A 16,395-nucleotide genomic window follows, 5' to 3' on the forward strand; every position below is an offset into this window, starting at 1 on the left:
CTGAAACAATATTAAATCGAATTGCCCCTCGATCACAAATTTCGTATTAATCTTTGAAAATTCATTCTGTTTCATTCTATCCCATTACACGTTCTTTTCTCCGTCTTCGAACCACTTCAAACCACTTCGAACCACTTCGAACCACCTTGTCACCGATTCCTTTTTCCACGCGTTGGAAACCCAATCCACCGGGAATCATCGAACGTTCCACACTGCTGATCAAACGTTTAAAATCACTTCGTGGAAATCTATTCTTCACAAAAAGTCCAAAAATTTGAAGAAAGTTAGATTAAGATATTGCTATAGCGAAAATTTCAATAATAAAAAAGAAAAGAAAATCCTTTCTGAAACAACGTTACACCGAATTGCCCCTCGATCACAAATTTCGTATTAATCTTTGAAAATTCATTCTGTTTCATTCTATTCTACTACGCGTTCTTTTCTTCGAACCACTTCGAACCACTTTGAATCCCTTCGAACCACCTTGTCACCGATTCCTTTTTCCACGCGTTGGAAACCCAATCCACGGGACAACAACTCCCCCCTTAAAAATCGCGCGAACGAGCAGGAGCAGTGGTTTCGAAGCATCAAACGGTGCGCAAAGTCGGGGGCAGCGAACCGCGGCGAGGATCGAGAGCGTTTGCGGAGGGAAAGTAGTTGTCCTGTGCGGGGCCAGCTGGCGTTGCGCGACCGCATGTAAATCATCCGCAACAGGATCGGCCGGCCGAAACCACGTGTACGCGTACTTCTGCGCGCACTTACGCGGAACGACGCCGATGCACATGTTAACGTGACGCGGGTAAACGTCGGCAACACGTGTCGCGCGAGTAATCCATGGCTTGTCGTTACCTCGACCGTGTCGCGAGTGCACACGACGCGCGCCTCACTGTCGATTCACTGCCCACTCGTGCCTCTCTCTCTCTCTCTTTTTGCGTTGATTTTTCATCGCGATGCGCTATTTTTGCTGGAACCATGGAGAAGATATTTTGGAAAAGTTTGGATCGTTTCTTTGGATTCTTTGAATTGCACGAATTCTTTGCCTCTCTTGAATTATCTTGAGTGAAATGCGCGTGTTTATCTTGGATTCATTATTTGAAATATTAGTATGTGTAGCAGTTAGTACGAATATATATTGTAGAATCATAATAACTGGGATATTTAAATCACGTTGTTAGGAGGATTTATGAACAAGTTAGGAAGGGAATCTTGAGAAAATTAAATTTTCCCTAGATCGTGTAATTTCATCTTAACATCTCGTCTGCTTTACATCGTCGGGTTTATCGAACGTAACCAACTACCATCGAAATAGGTGGTATTGAAACTCACAACCGGAAATCGTTAAATTGCGCCACCACCAGGTGGCCTATAGTATATTTTGCGTCTCAAAAATGTTTCTGAACCGAATTCGCGTTGAAATATAATCTTGATTCAATTTCTATTTTCGCGATAATAATAATTTGTATACGTATATAACGTCCGGAATATTGAATTGATGTTTTTGAATCTTGCCAATGAGCAAAATTTGTATTGCAATTTTTTTCAGTTTCTTTTTTGTTTAATAAAATAAAATATATTTATACAATAGAGATTCGATATTTTATATTTTTTTTTAAATAATTCCTTCGCTTAAAATACACTTAATAAATATTATTGTAAGAATTTTAAATTTAATTAAAAAGAAAAAATTGAAATTCTAGAAGAATCTTGAGAATCTCCTCCTTTTACGTAATTTATTTTTCTTTAGTATTCTGTGATTTTTCACTTGTGACTTTGTTTACGAAAGATAGACAAAATTTATTCAATTTATCCAATTTGAAATTTTACGTCTTTGTATAATTATAAATTATTGATAAGATTAGAATTTTATAAAGAATTGTTTTAAAAAAGTATAAATAATAATGTATATATAAAGAAAAATAATTGTTGTTTCTTCTACAATTTAATAATAAAATTTTTTTTAAACTATAGTTATTCTTCTTCGTAATTAAGGAAAAACATTAAGGATTATATTCCTCATCGTTGCCAACAAAAAAAAAAACAAAAATACAACTCTAGATCACTTTAAATAATCATTAATTATTTTTAAAAATACTCTAATACTCCTCTATTAGATGTTTTAATTTCAATTTTTTCACCAAAAATTGATACATCCATTTAAAGTTAAGCAAAGTGCTTGTGAAAGAATAAAGAATTAATCACGGAGCTGGCATGTGACATGAGAAAGGATATTCGTTAATCCCTCTCCACTCCCTCGTCGTTTGATAAGTGTCACGCACGTCCTTAACGAACCCTAAGTTTTTGTCCTGGAGCGCGACAATTTTTGAAATCCCCACGATTTACACGCGGCATTAAAATGCATCCAGCTTCAAATGAACGTGATTACGCCCACGAATATTTCGTCGAAAGTGACGGGGAGCCTTGGAACTTCATTTCCACCCCCGCAAACTTCCCTCGAGGGAATAGAAAAAAAAAAAAAAAAAAAAAAAAAAATAGAGGAATGGTAAAAAGGAAGAAAGTTTTAAACTCTTCCTGATTGTCGTTTCGAAACTTTGTTTATTCTTCTTTTCTTCGAGGAATGGGCGTTGAATGATTTGGCGTGATGAATACTATTAATGTGTAAATTTTATTAACATTTATTCTTGGGGAAAAAATGGTATTATGTTGAATTGAAAATATATATTATAATTTTTAGCATTTCAATATAAGTTATTTATAATATCTATAAATTTTAATATATTTGTATAGGTTTTGATTTCATATTTATCATCTACTAATGATGTATTTTCATCATTTTTATATTTTAAATACGAATTTTTAAAATAATTTTTTCTAAGAATTTATTAAATTTTAGATTAAAATTTAAGACTAAAAATCTAATATTTGTTTATTAATTATTTTCAGATATTGAAATATTATTTTGATGTGAGTTTCTGTTCACAGGACTGAGAATATAACAAATATTCAAAATCTGAAACAACTGGACAACTATGCTCTGAAGAAAATTCCACGTGCAAAAGAGAAATTCTTGCTTACGTAAAAATTATAAAGATCATGGTACAATATAACTTGGTCGAATATAAACTATAAAATAAAAAGTGAGTATATAATTTATTTACATATTTAATATTTTACTAATATTTCTATTAATATTCATTTATTATTATATTTATTAATATTCTCAACATTTTATTAAATAAATGGAAATGCTTAGAAATATTAAATAAAAATATGGAAGTCACAGAATACTGAAATTTAAAAATTATTAAAAATTTACTAAATAAATACGTATTAGATAATCTACCAAAAATTCTAGAAAATCAGATTTTAATAATCAACGACAGTGCACTAACACCGCACCAGATCAGCCACGAACAAACAAACATATTCGAACATGCAAAGCATGCTTCTTCGAACAAATTAACCTTGTTTCCGCTGATGCAACTATAATCGTAACACACCAGAAAAGCTTGCAATTTCTAATTACGGTATCCAAGATAGTTCAAAATAATTACAGAGGAAACAGCTATGAACAAGTTTATAAGCCAATTGCAAAGTATCTCTTGGTACGATGAATTTTTCTTCAATATTTTTCTCTTCTTGCTTTTCATCTCCCTTCATCCTTCTTCCTCTCGATCTTTTAGATCTTTTCCTCGTTTTAATGTTTATGTTATAGTGTCCAGACTTTTCTATATGTAATAGATTTTTTTTTATATTTTTTAATAACTCTTTTGATTTTTACTTTCTTTGTCGAATTTAATTAAATTTTTTACTTTAATTATTCATTTATTTTAAAATTGTGAACATTTCAATATTAATATTTTTTTTATAAAATAATAACTTTTTAAATGAATTTCTTCCCTTCATCCTCGGTCGAATAATATTCATATTTTCATTCTAATCTCTGATTCATTCTCAACCTTTCTTTTCTTTTATTCTTATGCTTGCTACATCTCCATTTCCATCCTCTGTGTACCACTGCTTCTTTTTTTCCGAATCTCTGACTCTTAATCCCTCTTCATTTGATCCCCTTTCCTCTTAATCCGCGTGCACGTCTCTTTGAGCTCCCCCTTTTCTAGGATTCCATGCCTTAATCTCTTTAGTCTCTGACCCTTCTTTCTCTAGGTTTTCTCCTACTCTTCTTCTACGAGTTACCCTCCATAGATGAAGAACACTTCTTCTGCATCCCTCTCTTTTAATTCTTCTATTTCTTTCTAGATCTTTCTTCAACCTCTCTTCAGCTTCGAATTCTCGTATCTTTTGATCTGCCCATACGGTTTCTTCTAATGTTCCTCTATTTCTCATTGATTTTTTTTCTTCCCTCCTCTTTCAAACTTGTTTTTGCTCCAGGCCTCTTCTTCCTTTCCATTCCAAATGTTTGAAACATTTCATATAATTCTGATTTTTTCCTCGCTACTCCATGTTTTTAAACTTTATTTTAAGTGTTTTTTTTATCCTTAGATCCTTTAGATTTTTTCTTCTGGGATTTTTTTAAGCTTCAATTTGTTTTTGTTGGAGTTCTTCTTTTTTTCATTCTCTGTAATATCATTTTATTATAATTCTGTTTTTGTCTTTAGTATTTCACATTTTTAAATTTCATTTCAAGTCTCTTTATGTTACGGAGATTTTAATTAATAAATTATTTCAGATTTTTTTTGATTTTTTTTCTTTGAGTAATTTCTCAAGCTTTTAGATCTCTTTTAGATCTCTCCTCTTTAAAATCCTCTTCTTTGGACTTCTTTTCTCTATGTCACAATTTCACTTTCTATTAATGTCTCTTTCTGCATTCTTCTCTTTCACGTTCATTTTCCTCAATTCTCTCCTCTTTAGGTTCTTTCTTGCTAAATTTTTCACTTCTTTATTCAACGTCATCTCTATCTCTATCTTCCTTTGTCCCAAACTGACCTATCTTATTCCTCCCTCCTTTTTCTTATTTTCATCCTCGTGTCTCCCAAACTATCTCCCTTTAAGATTTCTTCTTCATTTCCTGGTATTTCTTCCAGCTTATCTTTTCCAATTAAACCCTATGAGATATCTGCTTCATTTCTATTTTCTTTTTCTTCTAGTATTCCACTATCTTACATTTCTTTTTTTCACGTGTCTTCTACACCTTTCTTAATCATTTTCTTTATTATTTCTTATTTATCTCTCCTTTTCCTTCTTTCTTCTTTAACACTTTCATTTCATCTTTATTTCTATTTTTCCAATTTCTATTTTATTCCTTTATTGTAAGATACTGTTCCTTTTTATAATATTTTATTTTTTAATTCTTCATTACCTTCTCTTTCCTAGTCATACACACAATGACTCAAAAATCTTAAAACATTTGTTTGCTTGAAAATTTCGTACGTATTTATAAAACGAAGATTTAAATAATGTCACTAAAAAATGCAATGTCAAATTTCTCATTTTCGATATTCCTCGATCCTTCATCACGACAGTCACTTTTTTATCTCTCAATCACTTTTCTCCATTCCGCCTATTTTTTTTTTTTTTTTTTTACCCCTCTTTCTTTATCCCAAAATCTCTTCCCCATCCACCGCCTTTAAACCTTCTCCTCTTTCTCCCTCCCTCACTCTCTGCTTCCTTCAATCCCTCCATTTTCCAAACCAAAAACGCGGCAAACCCACAAACGAACGACACAACGATACGCACCTGTGCTTTCATACTCTCTGCCTCTCTCGCAACCTCCACCATTCTTTCTCTTTGATCTCGTGTCGCAGACTCCACACACAGAGAGAGAAAGAGAGAGAGAGAGAGAGGAGGGAGAGAGAAGAATCAAGGCCAAAAACGGTCTTCAAAGCATAGATTTACATTATATCAACGCTCTTCGTCGAAAATATTTTCCTATTCCACTCATATCTCCGAGATACAAGCGAATGCATCTAATGCATACTCGCTGAGATCAGTTTGCAAGGTGTTTTTCAGAATTGTTCGTGAAACGTACGATACTCGCGATTTTTGACCAATGCAAACGCGGCATTATAATTTTTGGTTGAGCCACGTTATGCCACGTCCACGCTTGTTTTCAGGGAGCATGGGAACGTGGACACTTCACGGTGAAAAATAAACAAGTTACAGTGAACTTGTCTGCGAACAGTGGATAGTATTTATTCGAGAAACAGTGCGTCAAAGAATCTGTTTGCGAATTCAGACACTGTTGTAATGCCGCACTGTTCTAGAGTGGACACGATACTTTTGTTATTTGCAAACAAACGTGAATTGTGACCATTGATCATCGATATTGTATCATCGACTTTTCAATGATTGACGGTATTATTGAAATATCGTTAACCATTATTCTTATTTTTTCCTTGTTCAAAGTTATTATTATTAGACACGTGAGAATATAATAACTCTAATAAATCGTAATAAAAATAAATTTATTGAAAAATTGTATTCACTGATTCTATTTGCGTTATTTATATTTGAACGATGTTATGTTAAAAATCGTAAATCCATTAATTACGTATTTAATAATAATATCTTTTAATAAGGAAAGACAGAAAGAAGTTTCATTTATTTTCATTCATCAATATCTTGACACTTCATGGCGATTGAACTTTTCGAAAAAATGAAAAAAGAATTATCTATCGATTTTCTTTTTGAATACGTGTTCAACACAAATATTGTCATCGGTATGCACGGCCATTTTCGTTGCATTTTTTCCCATCTTTTTTTTTCTTTCTTTCTTTTTTTTTGATACCGCATTGAATGTGTTAATAAACCATCATTCAGAATAGTTCGCGCGGAAACTAGAATGAATCTCGAATTTTTGTCGAACTTTTTTTCCAGATACCAAATTTCTAAACCTGCTAACACTGCTTCCTCGTCTTTTTTTTTTTCTTTTTTCTTTTTTTTTTTTCCTTTCTACCCCCTCCTCTCCCCCCATATGCCGTTGAATAATTCATTCTCATGCTATTCGGTTGGTTTTTTGCCTGGAAGGGTTTCAATTTCATGGCGTCTGCGTGGAGTCCTTTGAACGCATGTTCATTCGATTTTGTCTGTAGTTATGTTTTCCACAACTCGGTACAACGAGTGTTTAACTCTTTGTGTGGTGAATACAATTCTTTTTTTCCTTCTTTTTTTTTTCGGGGCAAGGGAGGTGGATACGCGAAGTACCTAGTAGCGAAAAGCTTTTTGTAATAATGTTTCTTCGTATGATGTGAGATACGCATGGAAATATGAAGTGGGATGTAAGAATTATATTTTGGTTTAATTATTTTGTTTTTTAATTGCTTTCTTTCGCGAAATAAGATTCTTATCGTTGGCACTGGTCGCTTCAACGTGATAATTAATCGTTCATTTGGTGTTTTTGTTAAAAAGTAGAATTGATCGTAGACGAAATTGAAAATAATTGAATTGTGAGAATAGAGAAAGAATTAAATTAGTTTTTAGGTAATCTGATTTCAAGTCTACGAATTAATAATAGATATATGATGTAGTGTGAATCGAATTAAAGAAATTCTAAATTAAATATTATAATCTTAAAACTTTCAATTGTAAATACTTCTTTTCGATTACATTACAATACAATTTCATAATTATTCGTGAAAAAATCCTTTCTTACTCTTCTGCTTTTCGTTTTCTTCGTTTTGAAGGAAGATTTAATTAATTTTTGTAAAAATACAATAATGAATTTTAAATCCGGATTGACCGTGTATTTTTAATCAATTACACATAACAATCACTATCTCCGTAATGATAATGATAATTAATTTTCGAATTCAACTTTAATAACATTTTACTAATTTCGAAACGCGTTCGAATTTAATTGCATTTGCAGGCTTACGCGTTACATGCAAGAATTACAATTTGGATCATCAAAGCAATTTGTTGCATTTCTGGTATTAAACTGATTAGCTAGTTCCAAATTATTCAGTTGCATTCTCGGATTCGATCGGATTCGCGTAGTAAACGCTCCATGAAATAAGCTGTTTAAATCGAAACAAACGTTTCACTCGTGAAATAATCTTTTTCTTAACTATACTTCTCGACTATACTTAGAAATTTCACAATAAGATATCATTATCCGTTTCAATTAAATAAAATGTTTAAATTTCAAGAAATTAATATTTCGTTTCGTTTTTCAGAGGAACGACACAGTTTGGAAACAAATCTACCCTCTACAAAATCTATGCAGAAAGTGAAGAGCGAAATTCTTAACATCTGAAGAATCTAAAGCTAAAAAGAATTAATTAAAAAAAATAATAATCATCTACCACTCAATATTACCATCTCCATTCTTCTAAAAAAATTCCTTCATAAGAAGGGGGAAAAAAAAAACTCCAAGGATCCACAATCCATCTACGATAAAAAAATTTCAAAGAAAATGTTCGTCAGAAATTTGCCCGACAAAAATAACGACGAGGAAGCCAGCAACCCCCTCTCAAAATCCATCTTCAATCTTTCGAAAGATCCTCCCCTCTCGTAGGAAAGAGAGAGACACCATCGAGAGGATCTCGAGGAGGATTCCCTGTGAAAACAGATCCTTCGTGGAGGCAAAATTTCACTGCAACCTAAAAACACGTTGGACCCTTGGGAGAAAAAATTCGGCCGCGATAAATTCGGATCAGCGGCGCGGATAAATCGGCAGGGAAGAATCGAAGCGAGGGAGGAGCCCCGGGAAGAGGAAGATCGCGGCGACCGGATAAAACCTCGGACGAATAAATTGAAAAAAATACACACAAGGACAAAGGGGAGGTGGAGGGAGGGGTGGTGGACGGTCGAAAACGCTGATAAACGGTTGAATAATGGGCAGGCAAATTGCAGGAGCGGTGGAGGAGCGCGTGATAAACGTACGGACGATGCAAATCCTTTCGGGCGAGGCGCGGAACGTTTGCTTCCCGCGCCTCGAGTTTCCAATTTTTTATCCTGGAAATAACTCCTTGAGTTTTCGATGCGAGCTCTTTTCTTAATCGATCGAGGAATGAAGGATGAAGAGGGAAGAAAGAAAGAATTTTGAGACAAAGGATTTGGAATTGAAAGGAAAATTTGTATTTAATTGTGGGAAGAAAGAGGATTGCAGGAGATAAATTTAGGGGTAAAATATAAAACTCTCCTCCAAATATCTTTCAAAAAGAGAGAACGACCCGAGGGAAGAAGTTCGAAAGAAGAAGAATCGAGTGGGAAGGAGCCCATAAAGAGGGAAATCTGAAGGTGGTAGTTCAACGCCGAGAATCCAATTTTAAAAGCTTCACGTGAGATTAAACGCCACTTGAACGCTTCTTCCATGACTTTAAACTCGCTCCTTAATGGCGCAATACGTTCCAACGTGTCCACGAGAGTTACAAACCATCCTGTGTTGGAAAGAAGCTAACAGTTGACCGTAGAGAGGCTAACACCACTCATATAATAAAAAATCAGCCTAAACGCGCAATTTTCTCCAATAGTGTTCCTTTGTGTTTCTTTAAAGGAAAACTGTATCTAGGACAGTGATTCTAATCTCGATAATCAAATTTCGAGAAAATGATGATGATACAAACGTAACAAATAGACGAATTAATTATTTAGTTGAAGTGATATTTTTCGTTTCTTTTTCTTTTCTTTTCTTTTCTTTTTTTTTTTTGTTGTGATCGTGAGATTTTTGTTGTTGAAAATTAATAAAAATGATGACGACTACTGCCGGTGTTGGCGGGGCCGGGATGCTGAGGACCAGGCGCAGGGATTGCAGCGTGAAACCGAACAGGAAACTCGACCGGAAATCCTCGAGGGGGATGATTTATGAGAACGAGGAGCTTAGACTGAGGACTATTCACATTAACGCCGAAGTGGAGCAAGGTAAAGGATTTATGATATTATCGGATTACTGTGTTGGTAAATGTTAGTGTTGTTCAGAGATGTTCCTCATCGATTTCGCAATAAGCGATAAATTTTTATTGGAAACAGTCATGTTGATATATAAGTATGATTTCAGTTATGGATTCACGTCTTTATTCACAAGGTTCATATTTTAAATAATTATAATAATCGTGAATAATATGTAAATATAACACGTATATACAGCAAATAGTGTAATAGTGAAATAAACATTTAATTTATATCTGTTAAAGAAAAATTGAAAAGAATAGAATGTTAGAGAATTCTTATGGAAAAAAAAATATAAATAATAAAACATAATACGCTCGATAGAACGAATTTATCGAAAAAAATGAAAAGAAGAAATTTCAAAAAAAAAAAAAACGTAATTCGAATAAATCGTTTCGAAAAAAAGAACAGAGATGTTTTTGAAAAGGGAAACGGTTCTCACTAGGCTTGCTAGAGAGTTTCGCCCGCTAGCGTTGGCAGCACTGCTCGATCAGTTCTTTTCCGCCACAAATAGACGCACCATCGTCGAATCCGGTGCGAACTATTTTCGAAACTTAGCCAAACGCGCCAACTTCGTGTCTGGCCGGCAGCTGTCCGGCAGTTCCAGTCCATTCAATCTCTCTCAATCGCGAATTTTATTTAATAATTATTATTATCTCACAATTCTCTTTGAAAAAATTATCTCGGATATCAAGTTCAAATTTGTGCAATAGCAAAAAAAAAAAAAAAAAGAAAAAGAAAGTATAAAAAATGTTGCGTTAAGAAAAAAAATTTGCAGGAAAGAAAAATCGAATTTTTCGAATTCGTCTTTAATTCGCGAAAATATTTATCGAAGTTTGATGTTGATCGAGAGTGGAATTTTCGAAGTCGTGTAAAATACGAGTGATTCAAATGGATCTCTTCACTATTTTAAACAATTGACTGAAGGATTCTAATGACGGTGAGTATATTGATTTCTTTTCTCTTTCTTTCTTTCTTTCTATTTTTGTCTGTTACATTTACACAAAGTTAGAAATAATACGTTTGTTGTGGGTTTACATGCAGATTTATAGTATCAATATGGGTAATGTTGAAATTTTGAGGAGAATAAACGTGCGTTATATATTGTATAAACATTTTAGATTGAAATATGTCGTAAATGGACTGATTATGTAAGCAGTGTTCAATGGTGTTCGTGCGATGTGAGAAAGATATTCGAATCATAAGGATGATTTAGACAACATACGTTACATTTTCTAGAATCGTGTCCGATATTCTTCCGTGAAAATTTGTCAGTGGTCAATAGGAACGCTATATTCTCTTGAGATTTATTAACTTTTAGAAAATTCATAAATTCTGTGAAATTTTGAAATTGATTATAAACGTTTATAAATCTTATTAAACTAAGTATAAATCTATATGAAATAATAGGAAACTCGAATTCAAAATTTCTAAATAATTTAATCTAAATAATTTATCGTAATTTGATAGAAATAGAACAGAATATTTAAGGAAAAATGAAAGTATGTTTATTAAAACGCTAAAACTCAAACAATAAAAATTAATAAATTCATAACTATTAACTATCCTAAAAAATTTGATATTAATTAATAAAAGAAAAATAGAAAACAAAGATACTTTTAAAACTATTATCCGAATATCCAAAAGAATTAAATATTTCGCATAACGAAAAATGGAAAATATAAAATGTCGATAATCCTAAAATTTTTCATAGGAAAGCGCGAGAATGAAATTCTAAGAAGAAAGTTTGATAAGGGATGAAAGAAAACTTTGACGAAGAGATATAGGTGAACGATGAAACGTTTAAAACGTGTCGAATATTTTCATATGGGCGAAGAATCGCGAAAACTCGGCTATTTTCTCGAAAATTTGTTTATCCGTTGAGCCAAGAAAAGCTTTGTTTTGGCAGCAATGCCCGCCCACGAAGAACGTTCGCTCTACCAAAGCTCTAGAAACCCAGATGTCGTCTCTATACCGATTCTCGACGAGCGACGCTCAACTCGGGCGGGAGAAAATGTATTTTGAAAGTTAAAACAGTTTCATATCGTGTTAACATTGCGCACCGTTTGTTACATCCGTTGTTGAAATAATAAATATACTAATTAGAGTATCCATGAATCTGTAAAAATATATTTCATTTAATATTTTAAAGAAACGAGAGAAAAGATTTCTTTATTTTTTTTTAATTCTCTTTATGATTCTTTAATTCTATGTATAGTCTTGATTCTTTGGAGTTGAATACTTGGCTTGAAATAATAATTTAATGTTTATGATAAGGACTATGAACTCGCAAACTGGATTCAGGTTTCGGCCAACTTTGTTTGGCTTTACATTTCCTGAGAAACTTGTTTATTGAAATTTGTTTGTCCGTTTCATCTAACTGTATAAGTTTAAGTTTAATCTTAAGCTTTCCTTTGTAACTATTGTAAACAATTTCGAGCAAGATGTTGAATGTCGTACCAAATTAAAAACCATGTTATTCGTTACGAAATTCTTGAATAGACAAGAATTATACTATACTTTTTTTCTGGATAAAAAATAAATTATCAAAATATTATCAAAATTGTTTCAAAATAAAATTTTAAGTTAAAAATATAATATTTGTATACATATCTTCAAAGGATCTATCCTTTTTAGTAAATCTCAATCATTCCATTTTCTTCAAAAATAAGAATCTAAAAAATCTTGTCTTCTTTTACCTACAATTAATAAAAACTTAACTTTTAATCAAGTTTCAAATTCGAAGAAATAATCCTAAATTCATTCATTTTTTCCAACTCGAGACTATTTTCACGCCTCTTCCCTGGGACACTTGTGATTTCGAGGAGTTCCTGAAATCCAGACGCCCCTTGCGTCACGCTCGGATTATTTTCAGGCGTTTTTAAAACAGATTAAAGAAACACACCGCGTCCTAATCAACGATTCGTCATCCCACGTATTTTCTTTCATCTATGTTTCACGCCTAGGGGAAAAGATAAAGATGTTTCGTCACGATATCTCTCGCGGATAGATGAAATTTAAAACTCGGGAAAATTTATTTTATTATTCCTATCCGTGCTTAACCTTCCAACGAGATGGATGAACTGTGAAATCGAGAATTGAATGAAAATAGTTGAAAGTAAGTATTCGTGATTGATTATTTTAATGAAGATTCTATAATGGAACAATTATTGGAAATTGCGAGAATAAATTTTAGCAATTAAGAAGAGAATTAATTTTTAGAAAGTTTGTTATTATTACTTTCTTAAGATTATATTAAATAAGGAGTGTATTTATCAAAATTAAAATTTTTAAGAAAATTATAGATTGAAAAATTTATTTTTATTGTATTTTTATTTTAATAATTTTAAGTTTATTATTAGACAAAAGAGAAAATTTTATATCTATTTGATTTTATTTTATACGTATGAAAAGACACAATATTAATATTCTACTATTTTTAATTAAATGATAAAAGAAGTAAAGATAGAAGAAGTTTTCCAAGTAATTTGTGATAGTTTTTGATAGCTGAAAATATCTGAATTAACAGAAAGATACGTTGAAAGGAATAATATTATATTTAACCACTTATTGAAAATCCTTTTCCAAGGAATTTTCATATTTCTAAGTAGATTATTTTAGAATCTAAACTCGTTAACAATAATATTATATTGTGATACAGCAAAAGATCGTTATTTCTACGTAGTATTTTAATGGAAAATTTCACGTTATTTTTTTATAACTTTTAAGAAAAGATCGTTGAGACGAAATTGAAATTATTAGTAAAATTTTATATAACTAAGTTTACAAGAAAAAATTTTTCACATTCTTTGTGCATGCTTTTATGTTTCAATTTCATGCCTATTTTTTTAACAAATAATAAAAAAATTTTCAATATATCTATTAATTACGTGATCTTCCGAATCAATCGAAGAAAAATTCTCAATCAATCAAAAAATATACAACGAATAATTATTAACAAAACAAAATATTGCGAAAAATTCCATCGACATTAGACAAAGATTTCTCGACGAGCAACACCACCACATCCACCATCAAAGAGAGCGAAATTCCAACAAAGAGTTTCACAATGAGTCAAACCCTGTTCCAAAGTATAAATTTTGGCCAACAGGCTTTCGAGCGGTGAAACCGACCAAGAAACCGCGAAAACCACCCCAAAGAAGATCCCTGCAAAACGATCTCCCCAAGATCCCTGTCAAACCTGAACAAACCAATATCTCTTTGCCACGTGACGAACAGAGTCTTGGTCGAAACTGGTCTCGTTGCCAGCAGCTAGTACAAAAGATTTAAATAGTCGCGCGCGCGACCGAGAAATAAGGAGAGGGCTGACGGGCTTCATCCAGTCATCGGCTGACTAGTTTTCTTCAGAGATTCAAAACGACAGCCGTGTCGGTCACGAAACATTCGTGTTTTTTTTTCTTTTTTTTTTTTTTTTTTCTCCCGACATTGTTGTCGAGATTGTTGAGTTGATTTTTCTGAAAGTTGAAATTATTTAATTTCAGTTTGATTTTTAAATCGAAAATCACAATTCGATCGAAGAGGATTGTTTGGAGAAAGTTTGGAGAAGTTTGAGCCGAGTTTATGGTGATGATAGAAGTTAACGAGTGATTTGATGTGGATTCGAGAAATTTTGAAGATGATCTCTTTAATTTTTGTTGAAATGAGGATATTTTTAATGAAAAGAGGATGATCAAATGTTTTAATGTATCAAAAGATATGTTGACTTTGAAAACTGAAGCGGAAAGATTGTATAGGTTTCGATTTGACGAGTCAAGGTTTAAAGATTTCAATTTTGAAAAGATTATTTGGAGAACAAATTGAGCAGAATTTATAATAGTGATTTATTGGCGGTGTTGGAAAGGCATTTTAGTGCGGATTCGAGGAATTTTTAAGGGTTTTTTTTTTTAATGAAGGAACATTTGGTTTCGTTTGATTGAATTTTAATAGAGATGTACAATGAAAGAAGGAAAGAAGAAAGAAAATTAAAGAGTGATTTTGTTTGTGGAAAGTCCATGTAAATTGAGTGACAAGTTTTCTATTCGATAAATTTTTGAAAAAATATTTTTGTGAAAAGATGAATGAAGTTTGTCCATTTTTCAACGTATTAATTTATGAATTTATCGATTGATTCGAGTGACTTTGGTAAATTTGAAGAAGAATATTTAGATCTCTTTTATCTCTATTTTTTTTATCTTTTATCACTTTTCTCGTTTACTTAAAAAAATTTATTTCATATACGAGAAAATGGTTGGAAAAAGAAAATATTGTTTTTTTGGAAATTGTGTGCATACAATCTGTGCTCCGTTTGAAAGTAAAATTGTTCCAAATATACTTATAATCATCCGAATCGTAACCGAAGCAAAATTTATGGATTCCACGTAACATTTATTGCCGAGTGCAAAATTTTATTTCTGTTGTAAAATAATCCAATGTGTCTAATGTAGCTAAATGTGATCGAAAGAAAATAATGTGAAAATACAACGATCTTTTCTTTTTTTTTTTTTTTTTTTTTTTTTTTTAGATATTTCTCACGATTGCATCATTTTCAAAATTTTCATCGAACGAAAAATAATAAATTTCATATTGATTAGAAACTTTTCAAATCAAATTTTTTTAAACAACTTTAGAAAATCATCATCATGGAAAACGTTGGATAAATCTTGAACGATCGGAGGAAAAGAAAAGAACAATTGAAGGATAAAGGCAACGAAGAAGAGAGAAAAAATGAATTAGATCCTCCAAGGAAGATTCGACTTTCAATCAACCATTTCCATCCACGAAAAAAGACGAAAAATCTCGAGCTCTTTCACAAATTCAACTGCTTTTTCAACCGCTTATCACTATCAAAAGGGGAAAAGATTATTTACCAACCTCGAGGAATTTCATTCAACGAGGAACAAAAAAAGAAGGGAGGATCGTTCGAGGAAAAATTTAAGAAATGAGATAAAAACAAACGCACACAAAAAGAAGAATACAAATGAAACAAGACGTTGGCACAACTGGTCTGAAAGAGCACGATCGAGAGATTTGGAACAAGGACTACAAGCCAGCTCTGTTTCAATGTCGTGCCAGATGAATGGGTTGCACGTTGCACGAGATCACCGATCCATCACGCCGAGTTAGAGCCAAACCCTTGTCTTCGCGACAAGAAAACCGGACGTTATTTTCCTCCTCTCCCTCCTCGATTCGTAGCGAGCTGATTCACACTCGGCCTCCACCGGGGAGGGTGTTTATTTGTTGACGAAACGTTGGCTTCGATTATTTAATGACTCTTCTTGGAATAACTGGAACGCTACGTTGAGAATTCATTGGTGTACATAAATCAACGAATGATCATCGTTGATCATCGGTGACTGGACACGTTTGTGGGGAAGGGGAGGCACGTTTGGGGAGACACGAACGAGACAGGTTTGGAATGGAGAGAGAATGGACAGAGGGGCACGATGCAGAGGCGAGAAAGGGCAGGAAGAAGCAGAGGCGAAGGAAAAGGGAGTACGTTTTCGAGATGTGACTTTTCTTTTACGGCTCGAGATAATCTTGACCTGGTGTAATGGGTTTTCGCGAAGGAATTAGCAGTATTATCGTAAATGG

The 16,395-nt window shown here is 32.7% G+C and overlaps 2 protein-coding genes across 9 annotated transcripts in view; one reads left to right on the forward strand and one right to left on the reverse strand.

Moving 5' to 3' along the window:
* The window catches only part of Ror (tyrosine-protein kinase transmembrane receptor Ror), a 267,537-nt gene that overhangs the window by 163,429 nt on the left and 87,713 nt on the right, over positions 1-16,395 (reverse strand). The gene's annotated exons all lie outside the window — the stretch shown is intronic.
* LOC105734977 (uncharacterized) overlaps positions 1-16,395 on the forward strand; it is a 52,562-nt gene that overhangs the window by 9,934 nt on the left and 26,233 nt on the right. For 5 of the 7 annotated variants that reach the window (XM_086914785.1, XM_086914784.1, XM_086914788.1 and 2 more), the window contains exons 2-3: positions 2,941-3,095; positions 8,091-9,777. In XM_086914785.1, coding sequence (XP_086770911.1) covers positions 9,606-9,777 — 172 coding nt within the window. In that variant the 5' untranslated portion in view covers positions 2,941-3,095; positions 8,091-9,605. Of the gene's footprint in view, positions 1-2,940; positions 3,096-3,455; positions 3,564-8,090; positions 9,778-10,151; positions 10,745-15,431; positions 16,297-16,395 lie in introns of those variants that run through there. The other 2 variants (XM_012484371.3, XM_086914789.1) reach the window with 2 other exon arrangements.

The sequence above is a fragment of the Apis florea genome, unplaced genomic scaffold (assembly GCF_048593485.1).
Source record: "Apis florea isolate Af1SG1 unplaced genomic scaffold, ASM4859348v1 contig_3741_pilon, whole genome shotgun sequence".
Taxonomy (NCBI): domain Eukaryota; kingdom Metazoa; phylum Arthropoda; class Insecta; order Hymenoptera; family Apidae; genus Apis; species Apis florea.